At 45.0% G+C, this 24,672-nt stretch overlaps 2 protein-coding genes across 2 annotated transcripts in view; one reads left to right on the plus strand and one right to left on the minus strand.

The window, feature by feature from the left end:
• Positions 1 to 13,878, minus strand: part of cog5 (component of oligomeric golgi complex 5) — a 125,775-nt gene extending 111,897 nt beyond the window's left edge. The window contains exons 1-6 of the mRNA XM_035425284.1: positions 13,822 to 13,878; positions 12,711 to 12,850; positions 12,165 to 12,222; positions 11,284 to 11,338; positions 11,057 to 11,126; positions 6,972 to 7,092 (exon numbers count right to left, since the gene is read on the minus strand). Coding sequence (XP_035281175.1) covers positions 6,972 to 7,092; positions 11,057 to 11,126; positions 11,284 to 11,338; positions 12,165 to 12,222; positions 12,711 to 12,850; positions 13,822 to 13,870 — 493 coding nt within the window. The 5' untranslated portion in view covers positions 13,871 to 13,878. The remainder of the gene's footprint in view (positions 1 to 6,971; positions 7,093 to 11,056; positions 11,127 to 11,283; positions 11,339 to 12,164; positions 12,223 to 12,710; positions 12,851 to 13,821) is intronic.
• A 208-nt stretch (positions 13,879 to 14,086) lies between these two features.
• On the plus strand, positions 14,087 to 24,083 carry LOC118232374 (probable tRNA-dihydrouridine synthase 1). The gene is given in 13 exon segments (XM_035427309.1): positions 14,087 to 14,441; positions 14,637 to 14,764; positions 14,873 to 14,994; positions 15,428 to 15,545; positions 16,010 to 16,132; positions 16,463 to 16,724; positions 19,336 to 19,427; positions 19,662 to 19,762; positions 20,269 to 20,416; positions 20,509 to 20,644; positions 21,162 to 21,264; positions 21,456 to 21,556; positions 22,145 to 24,083. Coding segments are annotated over 12 exon segments (1,437 nt in total). The 5' UTR covers positions 14,087 to 14,441; positions 14,637 to 14,672; the 3' UTR covers positions 22,184 to 24,083.
• Positions 24,084 to 24,672: the final 589 nt, after the last annotated feature.

Here is a 24,672-nt window from a genome sequence, read left to right on the forward strand (position 1 = left end):
ACCGTGGCAGGGTGGGTGCGGGGGGGGGGGGGGCAGGCTTAACGCGGGCCTGAAATAAAATACACCAACGCCTGCCAGATCAAAAAAAACGAGGAGCTACAGCACCACCGCGCGCTCTCAGCGCAGGTAGAAAGCACTCCTGAAGGAAACGCTAAAAGCTCTTCACCGCGTTAGCGCTAATGCCATAAAACAGAAGCTAACCCTGGCTAACCAGTGGGCTGGCTGAGCTACACACCATTTCTGCCATTTTTGGGTTTGTGCTCATTCTACAAGGACACACAGCAAGTCGAACAGGAGCGCAAATGTTCTATCTAATCTCCTTGAGTTACTGAAAATGACCATTCCATACACAACAGGACCGTAGCTAGTCTGCAAACTGGAGCTTAGAGTGATGGGGAGAAACACATACACCATAATACTTCATAAAGTGTTGCTCAGGCCAAAGACTGCCTTTCTATAACTAACACCTTACAGTGAAGACTTCTCACACTGACCACATACTTTCAGAGCCATGCATCAAGCAAATCTGATTCTGTGTGAGAACACATACTGAATTATTCCAATCTGACCATGAGATTCCAGAATAATCCAGGTATATATGCATTACATTGTTCTTTCTAACCTTCTTCCTTCCCATCAATATTCATGAAGGAATAAGTAATCTGCATAAAATACCGTTGATAATGACTTGATATGTATTATTTCTACCTGACAGTGTACTGTAAGTGAATGTGATTGCCTTTCCACAGAAAGAGCTAAAATTACTTTGGGGAAGAAATAAAAATGGGGTTGAAAATTTGAAAATTTGACTTTAGGAGCCCTAACATCCAGGAATGTGAAATAATTAAAACATCCAGGAATGTGAAATAATTAAAACGGGACGAGCTCAGCCCCTGTGTACTGTGAAGCACTGGGATGTGGGTAATATTATCGCTTGGCCCAAGCAGGTGCTCAGAAAGGGTCGGTCTGTGCAGGGAAGTGGGTGGGGGATGCTGATGTGTCCTGCTCCATGGCCACTGCTGCCAAAAGGCCCAAGGATAGAAACATGACTACAACTGAGGCTGGGCGGCGTGCCAGTCCAGGGCTGGCACAGGGACGGAACGGAGGGGGCCTCAACACCGGCTGCCAACCCCGCAGGCTGGTCCATCGCTGCCATCTCAAATAAACACCGATATGATGCCGCTCCAGTATGGCCGCAGATCTACGATGCCCCGGGCCCTGCTTCTGATGCTTCCATTACCGTTACAGGCTGAGTCTTACACAGCCCCTACTCCATTACTACCACAGGCTGAGACTTACACAGCGTGTGTAACTGGCACAATTCCAGTACCACCACAGGCTGAAGGTAATTCAGGTAAGATTCCATTACCACCACAGGCTGAAGGTAATTCAGGTAAGATTCCATTACCACCACAGGCCGAAGGTAATTCAGGTAAGATTCCATTACCACCACAGGCTGAAGGTAATACAGGCAAGATTCCAACAGACTGATGCTCATACCAGCACAATTCCATTACCAGCACAGGCTGGTGTTCACACAGGGTCTACACATAGGGCTGCCACAACACTGGTTCTTAGCTACCCTCCCACAAGGCCGCACGGACTCAGACCGAGGACATCAGCAGCGTACGCCGGCATCAGCGTTGGCCCCCGTTACCGCCATCCCGCGGAATAGAGAACGACGGGCAGATTGAATTAGCGCCACGCCGCCGTACCTACGCCGTGATTCAATTACGGCCGGCAATCGAATTAAATCCAATTATAAATCAAACGCCGTGCATTACTGCCACAGGAATGACACCGTGACGGTCACGGCCCCGGGGGAGGAGGAGGAGGAGGAGGAGGCGTGCGCACGCCACCCGCAGGCCGAGGGGAGGGAGGGACGGAGGATGGAGGAAGGAAGGAAGGAAGGCCCGTTCGGACCGAAGACGAAAAGCCGCGCGCTGAAAATCCTGCGCGTCTGTCGTGAGGAAACGGGCGAACGTCTACGCCAAACGACCCGCTGGGCCTAAAACGCCGCCGTGTTAATTCTGGGTTCCAACGAGGGGCGGACAGCCTCCCCCCCGCCGGCTGGGGCAGGGGCGGAGGCAGCAGGTGGGCTAAAAGCTGTCTCCCTCACTCCGCAGGTGCACTGCAAACATGGGACAGAGAGATTAGCGAACTCCCCATGGGAAAATCCTGAGGGGGGGGAAGTTGATTATCTCAGTGAAACAAAAGTTGCGCATTAAAGCGGAGCAGGCCAGGAGAGCCGCTGGCCTGTATAGCCATGGTCGATATTAGAAGCTTTTCGCTTAAAAAAAAAAACAAAACCATTCGGAGATGTCAACTCCACTTTTTATTTTCTTCTTTCTCGCCTGCTCTCCTTTCATCCACACTCCCCTCTCCCTTTCTCTTCCTCTCTACCCAGTGTCCTCATCTTCTCCTCTCATTCCTCTTCCATACACTCTACTTTTCTTTCATTACCTCTCACAAAATAGGATACACTGGCTTTTAAAAATGGTCTAAAAGTGCCACGACTGACATTTTACCCGTAAAACCGAAGAGGTGCAATTTTCCAATCTGCAGTGGAAGCACAGGAAAGCTAATTCTAATCTGAGCAAACCCAGGTCAAACCTATCAACTCAGGAAAGCGATCAAGCAACCTTCATCTGAGACGGGAGGCTAACAGGCACGAAAGGGCGCGGCGCGGAGTTCTCTTCCAGGGAACCACGAGTCCTGGGCGTGTGACCGCGCTGGAGCCCTGCACGGTGAAACGCGGCACCGCGCCGGCAGCTAGAGGAGCGGCTTCCTGTCCACAGCTCACGCCACACGCGGCCATCTGCACTTCATCACGTTTCATATCCCCGCGCACGCTCGTTAGCGCCGCCGCCGCCGCCGCCAGCCCCTTTAAAACCCGCCAAACGGACGTGAGCGGGCAGTTACGGGCTGGCGGGTACTGCCGAACAGCGCGGCCCCCCCCCCCCCCCCGGGCCCTCTCCAAGCCCTCAGCTTTCAACCGTCTCCACAGCGTAAGATCGCACATCCGTGATTAGAATGTTCTGAACTGAACATTCTAACGCTGATGTAACAGTTACGGCTGGTAACTGAAAGCATGGAGCTCTAGAACACTGACTTAGAACTTTGAAAAACATTCCAAAAATGTTCAAAGGGTTAAGGGGCAAAGATGTGGGAGGAGCTAAGGGCTGCCACAAAAAGCCCCCTGCGACATTAAACATCATCAGTATTCACGGCCAGTCCTGAAGACAGAAGATGTGTGCAGTACCTCTGCGTTTCTTCGAGGAAGTCCCAGTGACACCAAGGTAAGCAGCCTCAAAGCACCCCAAAATGAACGCATTAGAATGCAAGCAAACTCCTGCTCTCAACCAGCCCCCATTCCAAAGATAACACTGGCCTGCCCTGTTAACATAGCACTACAGTATTTGCTTGCCATTATTTGCATATCCTGAGGAACCTGTGCATAAACAGCTTTTTTTCTACGTCTACAGCTGGATATATTTTAGAGCAGGACAGATTAGGCACCTTGGTCACGGTCACAACCTCCCAGGAACCTTTGACCTGGTGGGTACAAGCCTAGTTCCCAAAGCACAAAGCCACACTGCTGGCCAGTATGAACAGACTGCAGCAGGGAATATATGGCTCTCAGACAGCCCATTCCCATGTTCCATCTCTCTCATCAAGGAGGCAGTGCCGTTATGGTCCCAACCTCTCCCTCTCTCTCCTCTCTCCCCTTCTCTCTTCTCCCCCATCTCTTCTCAATTCTCTGCCCCTCCCCATCTCTCCTCTTCTCCCCCCCTTCCCTCCCTGCCCCATCTCTCCTGTCCTCTCCTCTCTCTGGTCTGGCCTGCATAACCAGCAGGCTTTAAAAGATGAGAGTGAGGTAAATCACATTACCCTGCCTGTATGGTGTTTCTATTGTATTAGGCCCGTGCGCGCCGGTCTGTAATTTAGTGCAATTTCGCCATCACGGAGCGGAATAGAGGGGCCCGAATGCAGTGGCCTGCGCTTGACGAATCGTTGATCACGGTCAATTTCAGGACGCCCCTCTTAAAAGGAAACAGCCCCAGGGATCCCGGAGAGAAGGGGAGGGGGGGGGGGGGGGGGGGGGGGGGGGAGAAAAAAAAAAACCTGGAGACGCAGGTACGAGATCACGAAATTTCACCAGGAGCGAGGGAAATGACACGCCCTGCCGGAAAGCAAAAAAAAAAAAAAAAGTCCAGTTCAGGCAAAAAACGATTTTTCGATTTTTAATTTAAAAAAAAAAAAAAAAAGAAGCGGTAGCCAGCCGCTCATCAGGACTCGCCGCCGGATGACTCACCGCTGGGCTCCCCGCTCAGGGACCGACGGGCGAGCGGAGGACGTGTGCGGGCGAGCGGAGGACGTGCGGGCGAGCGGAGGACGTGTGCGGGCGAGCGGAGGACGTGCGGGCGAGCGGAGGACGTGTGCGGGCGAGCGGAGGACGTGCGGGCGAGCGGAGGACGTGTGCGGGCGAGCGGAGGACGTGCGGGCGAGCGCACGGCGCACATCAGCGGCGCTAATGCGGGCCTCGCGCGGAGACGCACGCTCCACCCGCCTCGTCCCGCCGCCTGCCCGCCCGCTCTCCAATCGCCTTCCGTGTCCTCTCATTCCCGCCGAAACCCCCCAGCCACCACGCCCAAGAGGCCCGGTCATTACAAAGCACCTCCACCAGAAAACAGATCTCAAACAAACACCCAGCCCCTTCAGGTTTTAACAAACAGATGCAAACAGAACTAGAAAAATAAAGGCTTTAATAAATATATAATATTTTTTAAACGCGCACGGTGGAAAATTCACAGGCGGGACCCGGGGGGGTGGGCTGTGAAAGGAGCGGAGGCAAATGGTGAGAAAACAGCCACTTTGCTCAAGCGGAGCACACCAATCCCACCGGCCGCGGGGCCCATCGGCGCTTCTGCAATATTCATGCAAACATGAATAATAAATGGGGTGCTATGTGGTGGCTGAATGAATGACATCATCATGGGAAACCGTTTCCCTCCACCCCCCCCCCCACCCCCCCATTTTGAAATTCAGGGATTTTTCAGTTCCTGTGTTGCAGGCAAAGCACAATGAGGCCAATCCATTCAGAGGGTTCGGTAAGTGCTCCTGTCATGAGGGCCATTCCAAATAATGAAGACACCGCCTTACACCTGGTGGGCATAAAATATATTTGCATAATGGTATTTTTTATTTTACAAAACTAAAACTGGAATTTGGGCGCAGCACTTTCCACAGAAAAGAAATAGCTTCACGGCTAAATATTGCTCTTCTTCCATTCCACGCCAGTCAGGGCGGTGCTATGCAGCGGCAGACATGTTTATGCAGTCTGGCACGGCTAAAGAATTTGGAGTGAGGAAGGCGGAGTCACATGGGCCCCGTCAATCATCAGCAGGCAACAGCGGCGGCAGCCCCTCCTGGATCAGGCCTGCGGTTCAGCACCAAAATACCACATCTGAATGCTACCCCCCCTGCCCCTGTCCCTGCCCCCCCCCCCCCACGCTCTGACTACACGCGCACGTCCGACACGGCGCACACTAGCAAGCAGAGTCATACTTCTTACCGGTAACCACAAATCAAGCCCTCGAGTGTCAGCTAACAGTATGAGAAGCCAGGGCACTGCAGACCAAAATGGCCGCCAAAGGGGGAGACAAACAGTGAGCGAGCGAGGTGACGGTCCTTTCGGCTGAATTAATCGAGTTTCTTAAAAGCTCATTTTGCTCCTACTTGAAAAAAAAAAACGAAATAGAGGTAATCCGTGGTGAATATTTGCCGCCCTAGTTCTTTTGTCGTCGCATTAAATTCAATTAAATAATGTCGCTGGTGAACACAATAGAGCCTTCCACTTGAAATTGCTCGACAGCAACAGTAACACAGGAACAAAGGTAGCTTTCAACAATTCATATTAAATGCACATTTGGTTAACAACAGATGCTTCCAGCCCTGAACTCACTCCCGCATCACTGACCTCAGATCAGTTACAAATACAGCCATCACTAAAACCACCCCTGCACACTGACCTCAGACACACTCAAGGCTCACTGTGATCTCTCTATTCATCTGCTACATGTAATCACCACACTGTCATCAAAAACAATAGGAAAGTAACCAACTCCTCATCTGGCTCTATGTTCAGCTCACAAATAAATACATTAATAAATAGATAACTGAATTTCATAGCAGCCTTCCTCTTCCAGAGGCCTACAAACCCACATAAACTTCCCAAGGTATTTTGCTGAAAATCAGGGTCAGCCATTTTGGCACATTTGGGTCGTACATTAGTCAATTTTCAAAAGCAGAGCCCATTGTGCATTTTAAAAATACCCCACAGCTAAACCAAGATGAATGCCTTCGGGGTAAAACACACTCACTCTGGCACACACCGGTGTGCACACCTGCGCGCGCGCGCACACACACACACACACGCGCAGGCACACACACCTCACCGGTTAGCGGTAACTCTGCGCCGTGCATCCGAGCGCCATCAAGGTGCAGCTACTGCGACTGAACAGACAAACAGAAAACACGCGGGCCCAGGGGCCTGACCTCCACATCCTTCACCCCTGTGACCTTCACTGACCCTCGCCATCGATCGCAGTTACACATCACAGAAATGAGCCCCGCACTAGACCCCCGACCCCGCAATCAATCGCACTTTCATTGAGCGACGGAGAGGAAGGGCAGTCTTTAAAAGCAGCTTTGATTTCCCATCAGCCATCAGGTCACAGACAGCAAAAAAAAAAAAAAAAAAAAAAAAAAAAAACCTGAAATACACAGATATATGGACGCTGATGTAATGTAAGGAAAAGGTAACAGAAGCCCACAATTTTTTCCAACAGGTAAAGTGCCAGAGCCATCAGATAGCACACCCCTGTACCCTCCCAAACACAGGCACGGGGCCCTCCCCGCAGTGGGGGGGAACAGGACCAGGGGCGGAGGACAGGAGAATTCAGACTCACCCAGCTCGCTGAGGCTCTGCGCCGCCTTGGTGACCTCACGGCTGCCCCCCTGCAGCTGGCCCTGCAGACGCTTGCTCAGGTACAGGATCCGGATGATCCTCCTCAGCAGGTCACACGCTACCTGTGTGTGTGTGTGTGTGTGTGTGTGTGCGTGTGTGTGTGTGCGTGAGACATAGAGAGAGACAGAAAGAGAGAGAGGGGCAACACACAGTCATTACATCTCAGACATTTTTCCTCTTTAAGTCACAACAACTAAAAACGATAAGCACTGCATGACTAAAAAATGAGCATTAAAAATTAAGTTAACTGCCACTTACTGGCAACCTAAAGAAAGAACGAGAGAGAGACAGGATAGGAAGGGGAAGACTTCAAGAACTTTTGAAAAGCTTTAAAAAATCCAAATGTTTTACTTTGACTTTTAAATCCCCTTATAGAACATCATGTTTCTATCCAAGGACACAGAGAAATGAAGTGCATACTTATACACTGAAAACATACAAAATCAGATCACAAGAAAACAAAAGTACAATAAGAAAAGGAACAATGTCAACACTTCACTCAACATGTTATTACCAATTCTTCTTCACACATTTCACACAAAACCCCATTTATTGTCAAATTTCTGCAAAACTCAAAGAGGCCACCATTTTCTTTTCAAAAAACAATCTAAAAGCTTTCAAAAAGAAATAAACATGGCTGTCAGCATGGGTACACAATCACAAAAACCCTTGCCACTCCAGCGTAGACTTTTCAGTCATAAAATTGGCAATTTTGGCTTGAAGAAAGGTAAAAGTAGCAACAGAAATTTGCTTTAGTTTAGCATCATTGACCCCTGAATACAAAAACCGTTTTGGATGAACACACACACACAGAACCTTGCAGTCCAACTCATTCAAACATGCATTGACAGTATGTAGAGAAAATGAGACTGTCCCTTTGAACTGTTATTCACACAAAGTTCCCACTTCACTGTGAGTATACAGTCTACAAAGGGGTTGGAAAACTAGAGAAACAGGCCAGAAACTTCAGGGTTTAAGTTTCTATTCCCAGAAGAGGGCACTTAAATCAAGCACTCAACCTGAATTTCTCCAGTATGCACCCGTAAGTATAAATGGGTAATATGTAATTTATGAGTTATTTTAACCTACCCTGAATATCAGCCTGACAATCACAAAAAAATCAAATAAAAACAATAAGGAGACCAACTGTGGACAAGAGGCAGCAAGCTGCGATGGCATTTAATAATGAAACGAAGAAAGAAAATAAACGAATGCAGAAACCGTGATGTCACCGAATGTTGATTCACACGCTGCGCATTGCAGCTGCAGCGCCGATGCGTTTTTAAAAAGCCCCTTCCAGCGCGCCACGAGCATTCTCATGCGCCACGCGGGCGAACCGGACCCGACCCGAGCGCTCAGAGAACAAACCCCCCCTCGTTCGAAGAAAAACAAAGGACATTTCCCTCGCGAAAACACGTCTTTTCGACACTGTTACAAGTCCGCCGCTAAATAAATGTGAACCATTTTGTAGGAAACACTTCATTAAGCTCGGAATACTAACACTGCTTCCATTAGCAATTAAACGCAGAATGCTAATAGCGTTTCCATTAGCAAAGGGAATATAAATATTGGCTCTGGCGCTGGACGGGCACTGCTCGTTCAGCGGGGGGGGGGGGGTCTCTGAAGGGCACGGGGAAAGGGCAGAAGTATTTTGGTTGGTGCTGAGAGGGTACATATGTGCGCCAGCGCGCTCTCCCCCCCCCCCCCCCCATGCCCGCGCGTGTCAAACTGACGGCTTTATCGGGGAGTGACAGAGTGCCCGCTATTGTGCGGGCGGGGGGCGGGGAGCGGCTCCCCGGGCTGGCGAACGCGGTGACTGATTAGCGCGGTTGGCTCACGCGCAGGCGGAATGACATCCAAACCCCGCAGAGCTGGGGGAACCTGTGTCAAGGGCACGCGGGGGGGGGGGGGGGGGGGCGGGGAAAGCGCAGTAAATAACAAGCTGGCTCCAACTGCGCACGTAAGCCCTAAAACCCATCTCTCCTGTCTCCACCCCCAGGACAGCCCTCCCCCCCCCCAGTCACCTAATCTAACACCATGTCACCGCCACTCTCCTCTCATTAATCCCTGAAATACTGCAGCAAAACTGCCACAGCACCCTCACCTCTACCCCTGCTGCACCCTCACAACCTCATCTCCACCTATGCTACACCCTCACACCTTGCATCTCCCCCCTTACCTCCACCCCTGTTACACCCTCACCTCTACCCCTGCTAGACCCTCACACCCTCAACTCCACCTATGTTACACCCTCACAACCACCTCTGTCACAGCACGCTACCTCATGCCCTCTCCCATTTCCCCCACACTCTCACCCCCTCTTCCACATCCCTGAGAGGCCCTCTCACCTTCGCACTGCAGATCAACCCGGGAAATCACTCATCCATCACACACGAGCCTCCATTCCTGAATCCAAACCAAAATGCCTATCGGCCTTCAGAGCGCACACCCAGTAGGTGAGAGTTCACCTGTGTTCATCAAATCCAGACATGAAATGGCCTCGGCACAGCACGTCCCTACAAGGACACACAGCTGCGCCCGACCCACGGCAGCCATTCCATCTCAGGGACGGGGGGGGGGACAGGCACACGAACACTGACTGTGCCTCTGTGTGGAGATTCTGTGTGCAATATGGTCCCCCGCAGCACCCAGGAAGGAGGAGACAGAGACAGTGACTCTGAACAGCCGTGACACTTACAAACCCACATGTCTTTTAACATCTAATGATCTCCTCCTGACCTCAGAACACAATTCAGCCAGATTAAGAGGCGTGCAAATTTCCATTTGATTCAGGACCTGCCTTGACACCCTGGCAACAGGAGACCCCCCCGAGACCCCCAACCCCCCCCCCCCCCCCCCCCCCCGACATGAGGTAAGGTTTCTCACTGGGCCAAGAGACTCAAAGGGGCGGGGAGAGAAATGAAACTCGCTACATGCGAGTCACCAGATTGCTTTCTATTGATCTTTCTAAATGGAACATATTGACAGTGCTTCGTGCTTAAGCAATGATGTCACAGTAGGCGCAGGTAGAGACTACCCTCAAAAGACGGTTCGCTTGAGTCCCTGGACTACAGCTGTACCCTGTCCAAGCAGTAATTCATGATTATCAGTAGAGAGGACCAGTAAATTACACAAAGCCGAGGTGCTCAGATGCTCCTGTCGGAAAACTACAAGGTCATTTCTCAACAGAGTAAATGACACAGCTCTTTCCTTCGCGTAATTCGATGCTTCAATAAATCAATTCAATAAACATGTCATACCTCAAGATAGATACATAATTTTCCACAAGCAAAGATGCCACATAAAGGTTTCATTACCGCAGAAATCTAATGGACGTGTGATGTCGCCGCCGTATAACCCGATTTAGAGCCACGGGAGTCTATTTTTGATTATGCGGGGACTACTACTAGCCATTTGCTGCTTTCCCGTGACATTTCATTGCTTAAACAATTTTATCACTGAAAACACTTCCCTCAAACACTTGTATAATTCACGATTACTCACTCTTCTTAGGAGTTAGTGAAATTACGGTCAGGCAGCTAAAAGACACACAATGTAGTCAGTCAAGAGAGAGACACTGATGTTATACTGCGAATTTACAGGAGAACTACCCCGGCTATTCCAATAGCAATGTTGCGTCTCTTAGAAACCTTGTCAAGGTGACACCACATTGTCAATATGTGCCTTTGCAGTGTCTGAGGCAATAAAAACACAATCAAAACTAACCCGGTTCTGTGAGAGGGGCTCTCTCCCTCGCCGTTTAAAAGAAGCCCCGGCTCAATCCGCAAAAGAAATGTGCTGGCTCTCTCTCCTCCAGACTTCCCATCCAATAAACATGGAAATCACCTCGCTGGGGGAGAGTGCAGGCGCGGGCCAGGGGTGCAGGGGTGACCAAGCCAAAATGACACGGAATTCAGCGGCAATTCCGTATTCTTTCACCCTGGGGGCCACAGGTCTACCGCAGGTGGAAGGAATTAGCTTTTGCCCCCCCCCCCCCCCCCCCCAAAAACAAAAACTCATCCCTACCTGCAACCTGGCCAGCTGGTCAGTCCGGGCCAGAATCTTATTGTACGGGTCAACGATTTTAGTCCTTATCCTGCATAGAGAAATGGCAAGAAAACAACAAATAAACCACTTGATTTCAAACAAATGATCATACCCAATGTAAGTGTTAATGCACTGCAAACTGGGGCTGATTTTAGGATAATCTCTGGCTGTCTCAGCGAGCTTCCCCTGGGCTGATAGACTCGTACCTGTCCACAGCACCCTGCAGTGCAGCGATCCTCGTCTGCATCATCTGCAGCACACCTGCACATTTTAAGAAAAGAGAGAGATCCATTCAGACTTTCAATAACTAGAACAGACAAAGACAACAAGAGTTTTGCTTCACTACTTATTGCTTATGTTGTGGATTTTGGATGGGTGAAAAATGCATTGCTATGTTATGGGTCATTTAACATTGTTCATTTGATGTGTGACAAATATGCACCTTTGGGGAGAAGAGGTCTAATGCAGCCCACAATTTATGTATTTAGGATTTCATTCACCACAAAAGGATGGCCACGTTTTCACCGAATGCAAAATAAATAATCGTCTACTTAAATAAAAAATGGCAATAATTTATCGTCACTGCATGCCATTCTGGCTTTTTACCTACATTAAAGCACATTTAAACTTCAGAACGGTTTAACCCACCTCAGTGAAAGGCATAAAGAAAAGAGAACTTTTATAGACTCTGTGTCTCTGTATTACTAGAAAAGGTTCTCAAAACCATAATCCATTGGAGGCTGCGAAACCCCAATACCACAGCACCACCTTGTGGTGGCTTCACTATTTCTTTTTTGTGTGTGATAGAATTAAGGAATAATCATGAATATATGTAAATTTCACCATATTTAGTGATGGTGAGTAAAATATTTCACACCCATAAAATAAAACCCAAAGGCAAATGTCTAACACTGCACCCAACTTGTCTGAAGAGAACACAGGCTATTTTGCCTTCGCATTTTACAAAGCAAGATATTAAAACTGTCTGTACTGTCCTTGACTCTAGCAATGAAGCACCAATGATGAAAAACCTTGAAATGTTCAAAACATCCAAAAAACTTTCTGCCAAACAGCAAGGAAAACTTACCTTCTAGGGACTCAATCCCCGTTGCCTGAGCCAGCAAGTCTTCATGTCTAGCAACCACCTTGAAAAAAGGATATTTTATATATATTTTTTTTAATCCATTTTTCTAAAAAAAAAATTTTTTTAAAAAGCTCCACTAAACTGCACTGGCACAGTGAGAATGGTGCATCATTACATGCCCACTCAGTGTTCATCAGGCAAGCCACCCATGTTAACTGGATATTATAAACAGAGGAAACCACATTCAAATTCCCAACTATGCTTTTCAACATACTAATTTGGATGCTACCAGCTTCAAATTGGTGAACTAAGCTGCTTTAAATAAGCCTGGGAATGGCTAAAATGGCTGTACACTACTTGTCACCCCATTTCTTTTCCAAAAATGTTATTTCAAAGTAGTTGTTTAACATGAAAATACCTTGCCCCTACCAGAAAAAAATCCTTCTACTCAATGTCATAGACAAAAATGTTTGAAAACCAAATACAATGAGGAAAGAAAGAAAGAAATAAGCTCCATAGAAGATGCATGAATGAGACAGTGACAGGTACCTGCACGTGGAGCTCTTTGTCCAGCTGGCTGATGCCCTGGGCGAGTTTGGCCAGCTGTTCGGCGATGACCGCATGGTGAATGGCCTGAGCAGTGTAGGTTTTCACATCAAAGTCCTCGGTGCAGAAATCTACATAGCATTCTGAGAGAGAACCAAAGAATGCTTCAGATGGGATTATTATCAGGCATGTATTCAGTGGGCTAAATCTACCCTCATTCTAAGAATTGTATCTAGCTTGATGGTTGAGTCAAAGGCTTTTTGCTTCTTTTTCTCTCTTTCCTTTTATGACAATAATGTCTATTCAACTTGCATTTTGAAGTAAAACAGCAAAGCACATTAGTTGGAGAACAGTTTTCTTAGGAGTTAGATTGAATCCCCTTCCCACAATGCTACAGTATGACAATGCTTTAAAATCAGGGGCACAAATGCTACCAATTTAAATCAAGTAATCCAGGTTCAGGGTCCTGAAATATATTTTTTAATAACGATATTTAACCAATCACCATTAAAAGTGCATTCAGATATAAGACATTACAACATTGGACATAAAATTTAACACGAACCATTTTGACAATTACACTCCCCTGAATAGTTCTGTCTCAATTGCATCTGTAGTGATAATACAATCTACTTTTGTGATATCTCTCTGGTGATTCTGTCCAGAGGAGAGCGATCTCCTGCAATAATTTAATCGCAGACGACAGTAATTAAAATCCACGGATAACATAGTAAGCATTATAATCACCAAAGTGATCGCTGCGGATTCACTGAATAGAGTGTTCTGAGCTCGAGACACATAGAAGACAGGGACAGACATCAAAATAGACAGGCGAGTGGACAGGGCGGCACAAACGCACACACTTCGGCAACAACAAGCAGCAAACACTTCTTTAAATTAGTTACAACTAAATTAGTAGCTATCGTATGCCATTTAGGTAGCCTGCTGGTTTGCTAGCAAGCTAATATAAGTGGCTCCCTGTTAATTTTAGCATTTAAATAAGCAACTGCATTGAATAATGCATCAAACTTGAGACCGGAAATGACGTCAACTATACAAATACAATTTAAAAATATTAAATAAGAAAACGAATATACTTAAAAGATACAATTACCATCTTTTAGAAGTGCATTCGATGAAGCTATCTCTTTACTTCCTTCCATGTTGGCCACTTCATCACAATGACGTAAAATTGCAGCGCCGGGAAGTTAAATCCTAATAGCTTTTAAACACCCACAATTTATACTTTACATTCGCAAAATATTCAATGAAAATAAAAATCTAAATTTAGTATAAAATCCGTTCTAATATTCTAGAAAACATATTTCTAAAACATATATTTAAAAAATGTGCAGGTCAAGGGTCATAATTAAGTCCCACCCACGATAACACGCTATGGCCAAGTGTGCAGTCGTGGACCTGAAATGACATTTTAAAAATATTGAATTTTTTGTCTGTTGGACATTTTAAACGAGTGGGTCTAATATGTATGTCTTAATAATAACATCTGCTGTCATAGTTGACTTGTTAAAGTTTTAAATAGCGGCTAAATGATATACTCAAACCTGTGTGTGTTAACGGTAGATCCCTGAACCAAGCTAGTGCTTTCTATCGTTATTTAGTACACGTGAAATGGAATTAGCTTGCTATAACTAATAAATCCGAATACGATGGACAATATATTCGAACGAAGTGAATGATATTCACCTACCCAGCTTGGGGACACCGCGAATGGTAAGGCATCTTACAAACCTGAAATGTTGCTTTAAATTAGTTGTGTGATATTACACACAGTATCAGTTTTTGGTGAGCACACACCTTGCGAAGAGGGCTGTTTAGCTGAACCAGCTCACATTTTGTGTTCGGAGTGCGTGTGGGTCCTTAGCTGCTGTTCTTCCATGGATTGCAAAAATACTTGTTCTGTTGCAGGTCTCCATACGCTGTCACGGGTGTAAATAGCTGAAAATGAACGCCAGCACGGAATCAACACAGATCATGGATATGTTTGAAAAAGGCAAGGTTGTGAAAATATGCGCTCCGATGGTCCGTTACTCAAAGTAAGTTACATTGCAGGAATACAGTATTGTGGCTTTTCAGCGAGTGCTACACCTGCATTTTCAGGACATTCATTGATTAACATTATGACCTTTATTCTTAATTTCCAGGTTGGCGTTCAGATCTCTAGTGCGAAAATATGACTGTGACTTATGCTTCACTCCGATGATAGTTGCAGCCGACTTCATGCGATCTGTCAAAGCCAGAGACAGTGAATTTACAACCAGCCAGAGTAAGATTCTGTACTTGTCTTTCAGTTGTTAATCAGTTTTGCAACACAAACTCTCAAGGAAATTTGTCTTGTGAAAAAGATGTTTGGCGCAGAATCTTACATGTTTTTGTGAATTTAAGTTAAACAAGTGTTAATTAAATTGTCCGTTTTGAGAGAGAGAGAGAGAGAGAGAGAGTCTGGGAATTTGGTTGTGGCAGAGAGGTAAAAGTTATGAGATCAATCGAGTGGTATGTGATCTTTTATTACCTTACTGAGTTAGGACCTCTGATGAAAGGTGTCATTTTTAGTATTTCATGTCATGCAGAAAGACAGAATTGAGTTTTAATTGGAATATTTCTCAGCCATCCAGCACTGAAGCTAAGGTGGGCGCTGGAAAAAATAGTATATTGGTCCATGAGGTAACATGTTTTTGGCATTTTGTCTCCCTTCTCAGGGGATCGCCCCCTGATCATGCAGTTTGCTGCCAGCGACGCTCAGACTCTGGCTGATGCAGCCTGTGTGGTTTCCCCATTCACTGATGGGGTAGACCTGAACTGTGGCTGTCCCCAGAGGTAAGAGCATCTTCATCAAATCACAGGTCCACAGAACATCCCTTATTATGCTCCTCCATTGCCTTATCTCTTGATCACTCCACAGTACCGTTTCCAAAGGATACTGTGTAAATTATATAACATAGAAACTTTGAAGTATTAGCAGCCACAGGTAATGCAAGGTGTTCTGATGGATGAAGTGTCAAATATCAGTTATTTTTTGTATTTTATTTCATCCGTTCGGCATGGTACAGGATGGACAGACTGATTTCTTCTTCTTTTGTTATAATTCCATTATAGCAAATATTACTAAACTACTGCAGTAAGTTTTATGCAGAAGAGCAGTTTAGCAGAGCAAGTGTGAATTTCAAAGTGTGAATTCCCAGTTGAATGAACCAGTAAAAAATTAAATTTGAACGAAATGTCACATAGACACTGCATAGCCTTGACTGTAAACATGGCGCATACTGTTTGTCTGTCTCCAGGTGGGCGATGGCTGAAGGATATGGTGCGTGCTTAATTAACAAGCCTGAACTGGTCAGAGACATGGTTCGACTGGTCAGAAACCAAGTGGACAACCCCAATTACTCTGTGTCCATCAAGATAAGGTAATTTTTGGCATTTGCAGCAAGGCAAAGCAAGGCTAGTCTGCAGATAACCTATTCTCAAGGTTTGTAAAGGCGTTGTGTGGTTAAGTCAACCGGCTTGCCTGTGAGCATTTATGCTGAACGTCAGTTATCAAGCACATTTTATCTAACAGTCAAATGAATGTGCGATGGCTAGACTTATATGACGTTAAGGCCAGTATTTCTATTCTAGCCTTCACGTATCATGTTTTGTTAATCTTTGTGTCAGCAGTACTAGTTCAGTGTGTTGAATGCAACATCAAAAAATGACGTTTATCCACTCTTTGTTTTTGTATTTTTTAATAATGGCAGAATCCACAAGGATCTGAGGCGCACAGTGGACCTGTGTCAGAAAGCAGAAGCTGCCGGCGTCTCCTGGGTTACCGTACATGGCCGTACAGCAGAGGAGCGTCATCAACCGGTCCACTATGACGCAATACGGACCATCAAGGACAGCCTCTCTGTCCCGGTCATCGCCAACGGCGACATCAAGAACCTCAGAGATGTGGAGTCTACCCATGAGCTGACAGGAGTCGATGGTATGCACTAGCTCTGTGTTAACACACAAAGAAGGGTTTCAGTATATTTCTGTCTTTGAACCTAAGGTGTCTCAATCAGAGAAACCTTTTAGTGGCATTCAATAATTTCAGCATTATAGTTTTCCCTGCAAACCATATCAGATCATATTGAAACCTGTTTCTGTGTCTGTTTATGTTTTAGCCTGTAAGAAAGGGTGACCTGATCAGGCCGGCGTTATAGTTTTTCAGCTCATATACCTGTTGTTATTCCTCTCTCCTACATCAGGAGTGATGGCTGCACGGGGCCTGCTGGCAAACCCCGCCATGTTTGCGGGGTACGAGGAGACCCCCCTGGAGTGCATTTGGGACTGGGTGGACCTTGCCCTGGCACACGGGACGCCTTTCACCTGCTTTCATCATCACCTCATCTACATGATGGAACGCATCAGCTCGCAGCCGGAGAGGAAGGTGTTCAACGCCCTCTCCAGCACCTCGGCTGTCATTGACTACCTCCACCACACCTACGGCTCGTGATACGCCCTTGGGAGTTGGGCGGACTGTGATTTTACCTTTCTCGTTACTTTTAAATTTTTATCAAATAAAGAGTCCAAATGAAAAATTGATTGTTTGAATCAGTGCTACGGAACCATTTCCTTAGCAGCATTTCATAATACAGTATATATCTGCTATTATTCCTCCATTATTTATACCCGTTTATCCTGGGCAGGGTTTTTGGGGGTGCTGGAGCCTGTCCCATTGGGCAAGTGGCAGACACCCTGGACAGGCTGCCAATCTATTGCAGGGCACACTCTCCATTCACACACACTCATACCTACGGGCAATTTAGAGTCTCCAATTAACCCACCTGCGTGTCTTTGGACTGAGGGAGGAAGCCAGAGTACCCTGAGGACACCCACACGGACACGGGGAGAACACGAAAGCTCCACACACAAAGGCCCAGGCCAGGATTCGAACCCAGGACCTTCTTGCTGTGATTTGTCTCACATGTACACCTGGTACCTAAAGGAACACAAGATGGCACAAGAAGCTGTAGTTTGGTCTGCTGCAGGTTTCAAAATGCACCATCTGCAAGGAGTAGCCAGAGATACAATTGGGTCACTGAGCTAAAGACAGTGTTCACATTCTAGGTAATAATGCAGTTACATGGGTTATTCGGGGTGATGCTACATTCTGCAATCAGATCACTTGTGATCTTTGCTGCAAATGAAATTACATGAGAAATAGTTTTATAAGGAGTCAGTGCATTATTGTGTGAACACCCAAATGTAAAAAGGTCTTATTAGAAATGTATGAGGACACCCCACAATGTGATATAGGGGCTCTCTTTTCTCATGTTATAGTTCAGTTACCGTTATGCAAATACAAACATATTAACTTTTAAAGAAAAATACATTTATTGTAGTTTTCGGAAACTACACTAAATTGAGTCATTTTCAAACATTATTTGCATGAATTGTAATGGGTGTCAACCAAAATCTGTCTAGAGTTGGTGTAAATACCTGTACATTTATTCAAAAATATTCACTGCAAAAGTGCAAAATAATTTGTTAGCTTGCATATAAATTGAATTCACGAATAATGGTAACGATTGTCATGACCGCCTTTAATTCTTCCATTTAACAACATTGTCAGTCCTCTTTAAAGGACATGACCCGTGGAATCGAATACGTGTTCTTAACCAGCCCTTGCATCAACATAAAACATATAAATTAGGATTTTGTGTGCATTTTTAAACGTTACGAGTTACGTTGACCAACGTTATTGTATTTCTTTATAAGCATTCTGATTTAAATTTAACCTTTGTGTTAAATGTACACGCTGTGTGACGTAATGAGAACGAGACCGTTTTCCAGCATCTGGAGGTGTGTCGCACGTAATCTTCTGATTCTGAAGCGTTGCCGGTAACTGCATTGCTCATATTTCAGGAAAATAGTTAAAAAAGGGCATGTTAGCAAGGGTATTTGTTAATGATTAGTTACATAGTGTGCCTCTTAAAAATAAAAAGAATAACAATAGTGTGTTGGCTAGCAAGTCACTTCGGTCTTTGCTCATTGCTAGCTCGTTGTCAATCTGTCATTACGTTGCTGCATAACTAGTCTGACGTACCTTGTCCCTCAGTGACTAGAAGTTTTGTCAATATTTTGCTGATATTTTCTTTGTGGACAAAGAACGTTTCATTTATTTGTCATTGTGAATAATCTCCGTTTACATTTGAAAACATAGGCTTCGTCGTTGGCTAGTGTTACAGAAATTTAAAAATAGCCACAGAACCATGGACCATGGTACAGTCGAGTCAGTCGAGAATGCAACGATTGGCAAACTGTGTCACGTGACAGCGTATCGGCGTTATTATTCTCATTCCATTTTTGACAGCTGCTACCATCTGGCACTCTTGTTATACTGACGCAAGGAAAGTTAAGATAACTTCCTTTGATTGCTAGACGTGCGTTCTCTGTTTTCCCGTGGCCCTACACCAGTGCACTACTGAATCTGATAACGTTGCATTTTAATCTTCTGCAACTTCATTATTCCCTGAAACAGGATATTGATTTGCTTCCAAAGTTTGCATAAACTTGAAAATGTTCATGCAAAAATGTTCAGCAAAACCACAACCCTTTTCTGTTTCAGGAGACCTGTTTCACAAAGATGACTCTCCAGTGGACGGTAGTGGCACTCTTCCTCTATGTGGAGATTGGTATCATCCTAATCCTCTGTTTGCCCTTCATAGGAGCTCAGAGGTACAGCACCATGACAACCATGCCTTCACTCTTTCCATAACTAAAACATTCTGCAAACTTAAAACTACAAAAAACACACAAAATTGAAAAGCAGTTTTTGTTTTACTTACTGTCTGTACAATTAAAGAAATAAGGAATTATGAATTATGTTCAGGTTGTCATAATTTTAACATCTTTGCATATCTGCATATTTCTGACTGAGAAGAAGTGTTTTTAATGTGTTCTGTTTTGCAGGTGGCAGAAAGTTTTCAAGTTCAGTATATGGGATAGTGTTGCACCATACTGGAACAAAGGCTTTTTCACAATGATAATAATTCTCATTGTTCTTTTCCTTGGTGAGTAAACTTGGGTGGCTAACACTGTTTTGAAATCCAGATGACAAAAAGTTTTTGGGGAATTGCAAACCAGAAAAAAAGACAGCATGGTGTAGTTTTACAAGTATTTTCTTTTTGTTTTTGTTTTTTTAAAGGAATTTGAAGAATGTAATAGCAAACCACTCAGAAAAATGAAGGCATGTGTACCAGCCAGTATATCTTTTCATTGGCTCATAACTTCATGAACGAATGGAGAATTATCTATGCATTTTCCGCCACTGTGTGCATCATAGACAAACGCAAGTGATTCTCACATCGTACCATCCCGTGTTTAATGGGTCTTTGGTGGCTGGCAGCCAAGATTCCATGAATATAATTATGAAAAGGCTCCACACTATCCGTTCGTAATCAATTGGTGTTTTTCTGTGGGAATGACTCTTGTCACTTGCTGTTGGCTAGGTGTGGCAGGTCCCTTTGGAGCTCTAAAGCATTCCTCCTCACTTCCTGTCTCTCTCTCTCCCGCGTAGATGCCGTGCGGGAAGTTCGGAAGTACTCGGGGGCGGAAGCGAACAAAGAGGACAAGCTGCACCCCAACATGTTCGACCACCTGCACATGAAGCTGTTCCGAGCCCAGAGGAACCTCTACATCTCCGGCTTCTCCCTCTTCCTCTGGCTGTGAGTCTGTCCTCCGCACGGTCACGTGACCCCTGATCCCCTGAAGCGTAAACTGTGAGCTGGTGTTTGTGTTTGTGTGTGTGTCCTCACAGTGTCATGAGGCGCGTCGTAACCCTGATAAACCAGCTGGCCGCCTCCATTGGCACGGGGGCGGCCCTGCAGACTCAAGCTGAGAACGCCAACCACGCGGCCAAGAAGTACATGGAGGATAACGAGCGCCTAAAACAGGTGAGCGGTAGAGCAGAAGGCTGTGCGGACTACCTAAAAGATGACTGTCTCTCTCCTTCTGGAACTGTAGTGTAGTGGTGAGTGGGTTGAGCTCGTTGCCAGATGGTCATTGCATCGGTTCAGATCCTGTTTGGGTAACGCTGTTGGGCCAGTGAGTTATGGTGCTTAACCTAAATTGCTTCAGTTTAATATGCGACTGCATGTATTATTTAACAAGTACAGGCTTGCTGCTTTCTTCCCTATCCTTACCCAACTCGGAATGTCTGATGGTGGTTTTAATCAGCCCCATACTGCAATGTCCACGGAGGACAGAGGGTACAGGAGGGCACCCACTAGCACAGGATTTGTTCCAGACTATAGGGTGCATAAGCGCATATAGAATAAGACAATCTACCTGTATGAATGCATAATGTACCACAAAGGAAAACTCAAGCTTTGCTCAGGAAAGCACCCTGGATAAGGAGTATCAGGCTGAAGTTTGGGGCAAGGAGGTGACGGTCAGAACTCTTTCTCCCAGGCCCTGGAAGTGGAGAAGGTGGACAGGAAGAGTGCTGAAGGGAAGGAGGCTCTCCAGAAGGAGGTGCAGAAGCTGAAGCAGGAGCTGGAGGGTGCAGGGAATGGTGGGTAATCCACACTGCCTCCTCATTAGGGCACATGCAGGGGAATAAGAGTGGTGCTGATGTGCAGGTGCTGTGGTTCTGTGTTCAGGGTACGTGCAGGGGAATAAGAGTGGTGCTGATGTGCAGGTGCTGTGGTTCTGTGTTCAGGGTACGTGCAGTAGAGTGTTCTTCTGAAAGGTGTTTGTCCACAGCGCTGAAGAAGTCTCGTGCTGAGGCTGAGGCTATGAGGAGACAGGCACAGGGCCTAACTCTGGAGTACGACCGTCTTCTGAAGGAGCACCTGCAACTACAGGTACAGCACACACACATCAATACATACATACATACACAAACACACACAGATGTCCAAACACACACACACACACACACACATACGCATCCCAACAGGCTCCTACACAAACACATACACAGAGACATCCAAACAGGCTCCTACACAAACACACATACTCATCCCAACAGCCTCCCAAGCACACACACACACACATGTACACGGGCACACACACTCGCACACAGACATCCAAGAAGCCTCCCGGACAAACCCACACATACACATCCCCACAGCCTCCCAAACACACACACACACACACACACATTTTCCCCACATGCATATAAGCTGTACACATGCACTCAGAAGTGCACACAGACCCTGCTTTCTTCATGTCTCAACTGCACTGTTGAGCCAAAGACAGGGAAGGACTGGTCTGTTAATTACAGTAATAGTGCCCAATTCATTCAACTAGTCTTTCATTAAAGAAGACATTTACCCTGCAATCCAGTTTATTCGATTTTCCTTCTGTTGCAGTGTCATCAGTGTCACTGTGTTTATTTTCTTTCATTCAATTACATTGAACCCTATCTCTTATTATTGTGTTTAAACCAGGAACTCCAGCAAGGATCTGGAGACAAGAAGGATCAATAAGGCAGGACGTGTTCTGCTGCTAGTTTACTGACTCCTGTGCACAATGTAAGAGAACCACGCTGTCTTTCACTCTCTAAGCCCTACAGCACCTTTCTCTCTGTATACTGAGGCAACAGTAAGGACAGCCCCCCTTTAGAGTCCGTCAAAATGGACAAAATGATACACAGGCACATCTTTTCTGGAAGAAACTGGACAGGAAGAAAGAATCTCGTGTCAAGATAGTTGGATATTTTAGTTGAACTTTAAAAATGGCGGAAAGAATTTGCAGCTCTTGACCCTCCGCTGAGAGGGGTACAGATTGGAAAGCTGTAGGGTCTGCCATTGGCAAATTTACTTGCTTATGCACTGCAACCGATTTGTAAGAATACAATCCATCCTAGAAAATTTTGTTCTTACAAGAGGTATATTCAAGGAAACTGCATTCAAATGAATGGAACAGAGAGTGAAGGTGTGTAAAAATGGGTTTATAAAATACTGTACGGTTCAAACTATCTCACATAATAATAATAATAATAATAATAATAATAATCTTAGGAATGAGAATTTCTAGCAAGGAACCGCAGTGCAGTGCTGGATATGAACTTTGCTAAATGTATCAGCCACATGGTGGCATTGTCTACTCAGCTGAAGCACTCAGTTAATGCATTTTATCTGAGAAAAATTATAGTTATGTTCCTGGATTTCCGACTTATTAGAATTATGGTCAAAATGAACAAACCATTTCACTCACATCATGTGATTTGGCAGCAATCACATAACAACGTTATTTTTAGATAACCTGTTCAATGTTAAATACAGCTCCTTCACATTTTTTAGTTGCACTCAAACTGGCCTGGGCAGTTAGTTTTCTTTTTCCGTCTCCCTTGTTTTGAATGATTTTGTCCCTGTCTTTGAAAGGTTCCGACAGGCAATGTTTTTCATTGGCAGGAAGAACCTTTCTTTCAGTTGTCTTGTTGAAGAATAGGCACTTAACGTGATCTTGTTTACTTAAACATTTTATGTGAAGTTGAAAAAGGTATTAGGTAGACTAGGCACGAGAATACAAAGATTTCAAATGGAAATGCAGCTTTTTGTAGCTCATTTATAGTCCTGATAAGAAAAGGAAAATAAATTAAGAGTGGAATCAAAAGATTCTTCATTCTGTGAATGCTTAATGCTGAAAACTATTCTTGAACGCTTTTGAATAGTAATGATTCCGTCTTACGGATTTTTATTACTACATCCACTTTCTATTCTTACAGCCAAGTGGGGTCCACTGTACTGTTCAGATTTGTGCGACTTGTGTTTCTGGATTTATGAACAGCTGCAAATGTAGCATTCTTTTACTGTCAGGGCTGTATTGGCAATGAGGGTTTGACAATTACCTGTGGTTACTGTCCTTACAATATACAAGAGCGCGAGTGAATGTACAATTCAGCTGAAGAACACTGGCAGGCTTGACCTATTGAAAATGTACTGTAGTAACTGCATGCTGTGTGGATTCTTTTTTGTGATTGTTTAAATGTTTAACTTGTAAGTGACAGAGTAGTGCATAGTGAAATGATGCTGTTGATTTCTGCATAATGGGGACGTACATGAAGTTATGTTTTCCCTCATTGTTTTTGTATGATTTTTTAAAAGAGTTGTGGAATTGTGAAATTCAGAAAATCAATTCTTAAGCCACTAATTTCCTCTTGTAATTTAATAGCCTTGGTCACTGGTTCCCATCTTCTGTCATCTTGTGTTTTTGTATGGAGTGTCCCGCTGCATGTTTTTACTTAAGAAACTGGGGAACTGCACACCAGAAAAAAGACAGCATGGTGTAGTTTTACAACAATTTTATTTTCTTTCTTTTTTTTAATAAAAGGAACTTGAAGAATGTAAAAGCAAACCGCTCAGAAAAATGAAGGCTTGTGTACCAGCCAGTGTCTCTTTTGATTGGCTCAGGACTTCATGAACTCTCAAAATGGATCTCTCATGATAGCTTCCCTCATTTTGGGGTTTTTTAAAGACTGACTCTCCCATCACTATTTCAAGTGCCTTCATAAGAAATGTTTAATACAAATGTGCCATATAATAACACTGGTTTTTTTGTGAAACTAAATAGGTATATTACTGAAATGAATATTGACTTAGTTTAGTCAATTATTCAATGGATCAAATGCTTTCAGAAGTTTAAAATGATTTGCCGTTTTAAGTCTTAATGTAGTGCTTGCTCTTCGATTCTGTTAAAGATTCCCATCTGCTTCTAACTTTATGGAATTTTAGGAACAGAAATGTAATTTAAATAAATTATATCTAAAAATAATGGAAAGAAAGCTCCCATGATAATTTTTTTGTCTAAAATCCATTGCTACAGAAATAAAAGAAATCTTAACTGTACGCAGAGCTGTTGCTGTGATATACTTGGGGTTTTGCTTCCATCTAGTGGAAGATATTTGTGTTTAAAGTAGGATTGCATTTGATAGGTGAGATATTGCAGAACATTTTTCAACAGCCCCTAAAAGTCG

This window comes from Anguilla anguilla, chromosome 7 (genome assembly GCF_013347855.1).
Source record: "Anguilla anguilla isolate fAngAng1 chromosome 7, fAngAng1.pri, whole genome shotgun sequence".
NCBI lineage: Eukaryota > Metazoa > Chordata > Actinopteri > Anguilliformes > Anguillidae > Anguilla > Anguilla anguilla.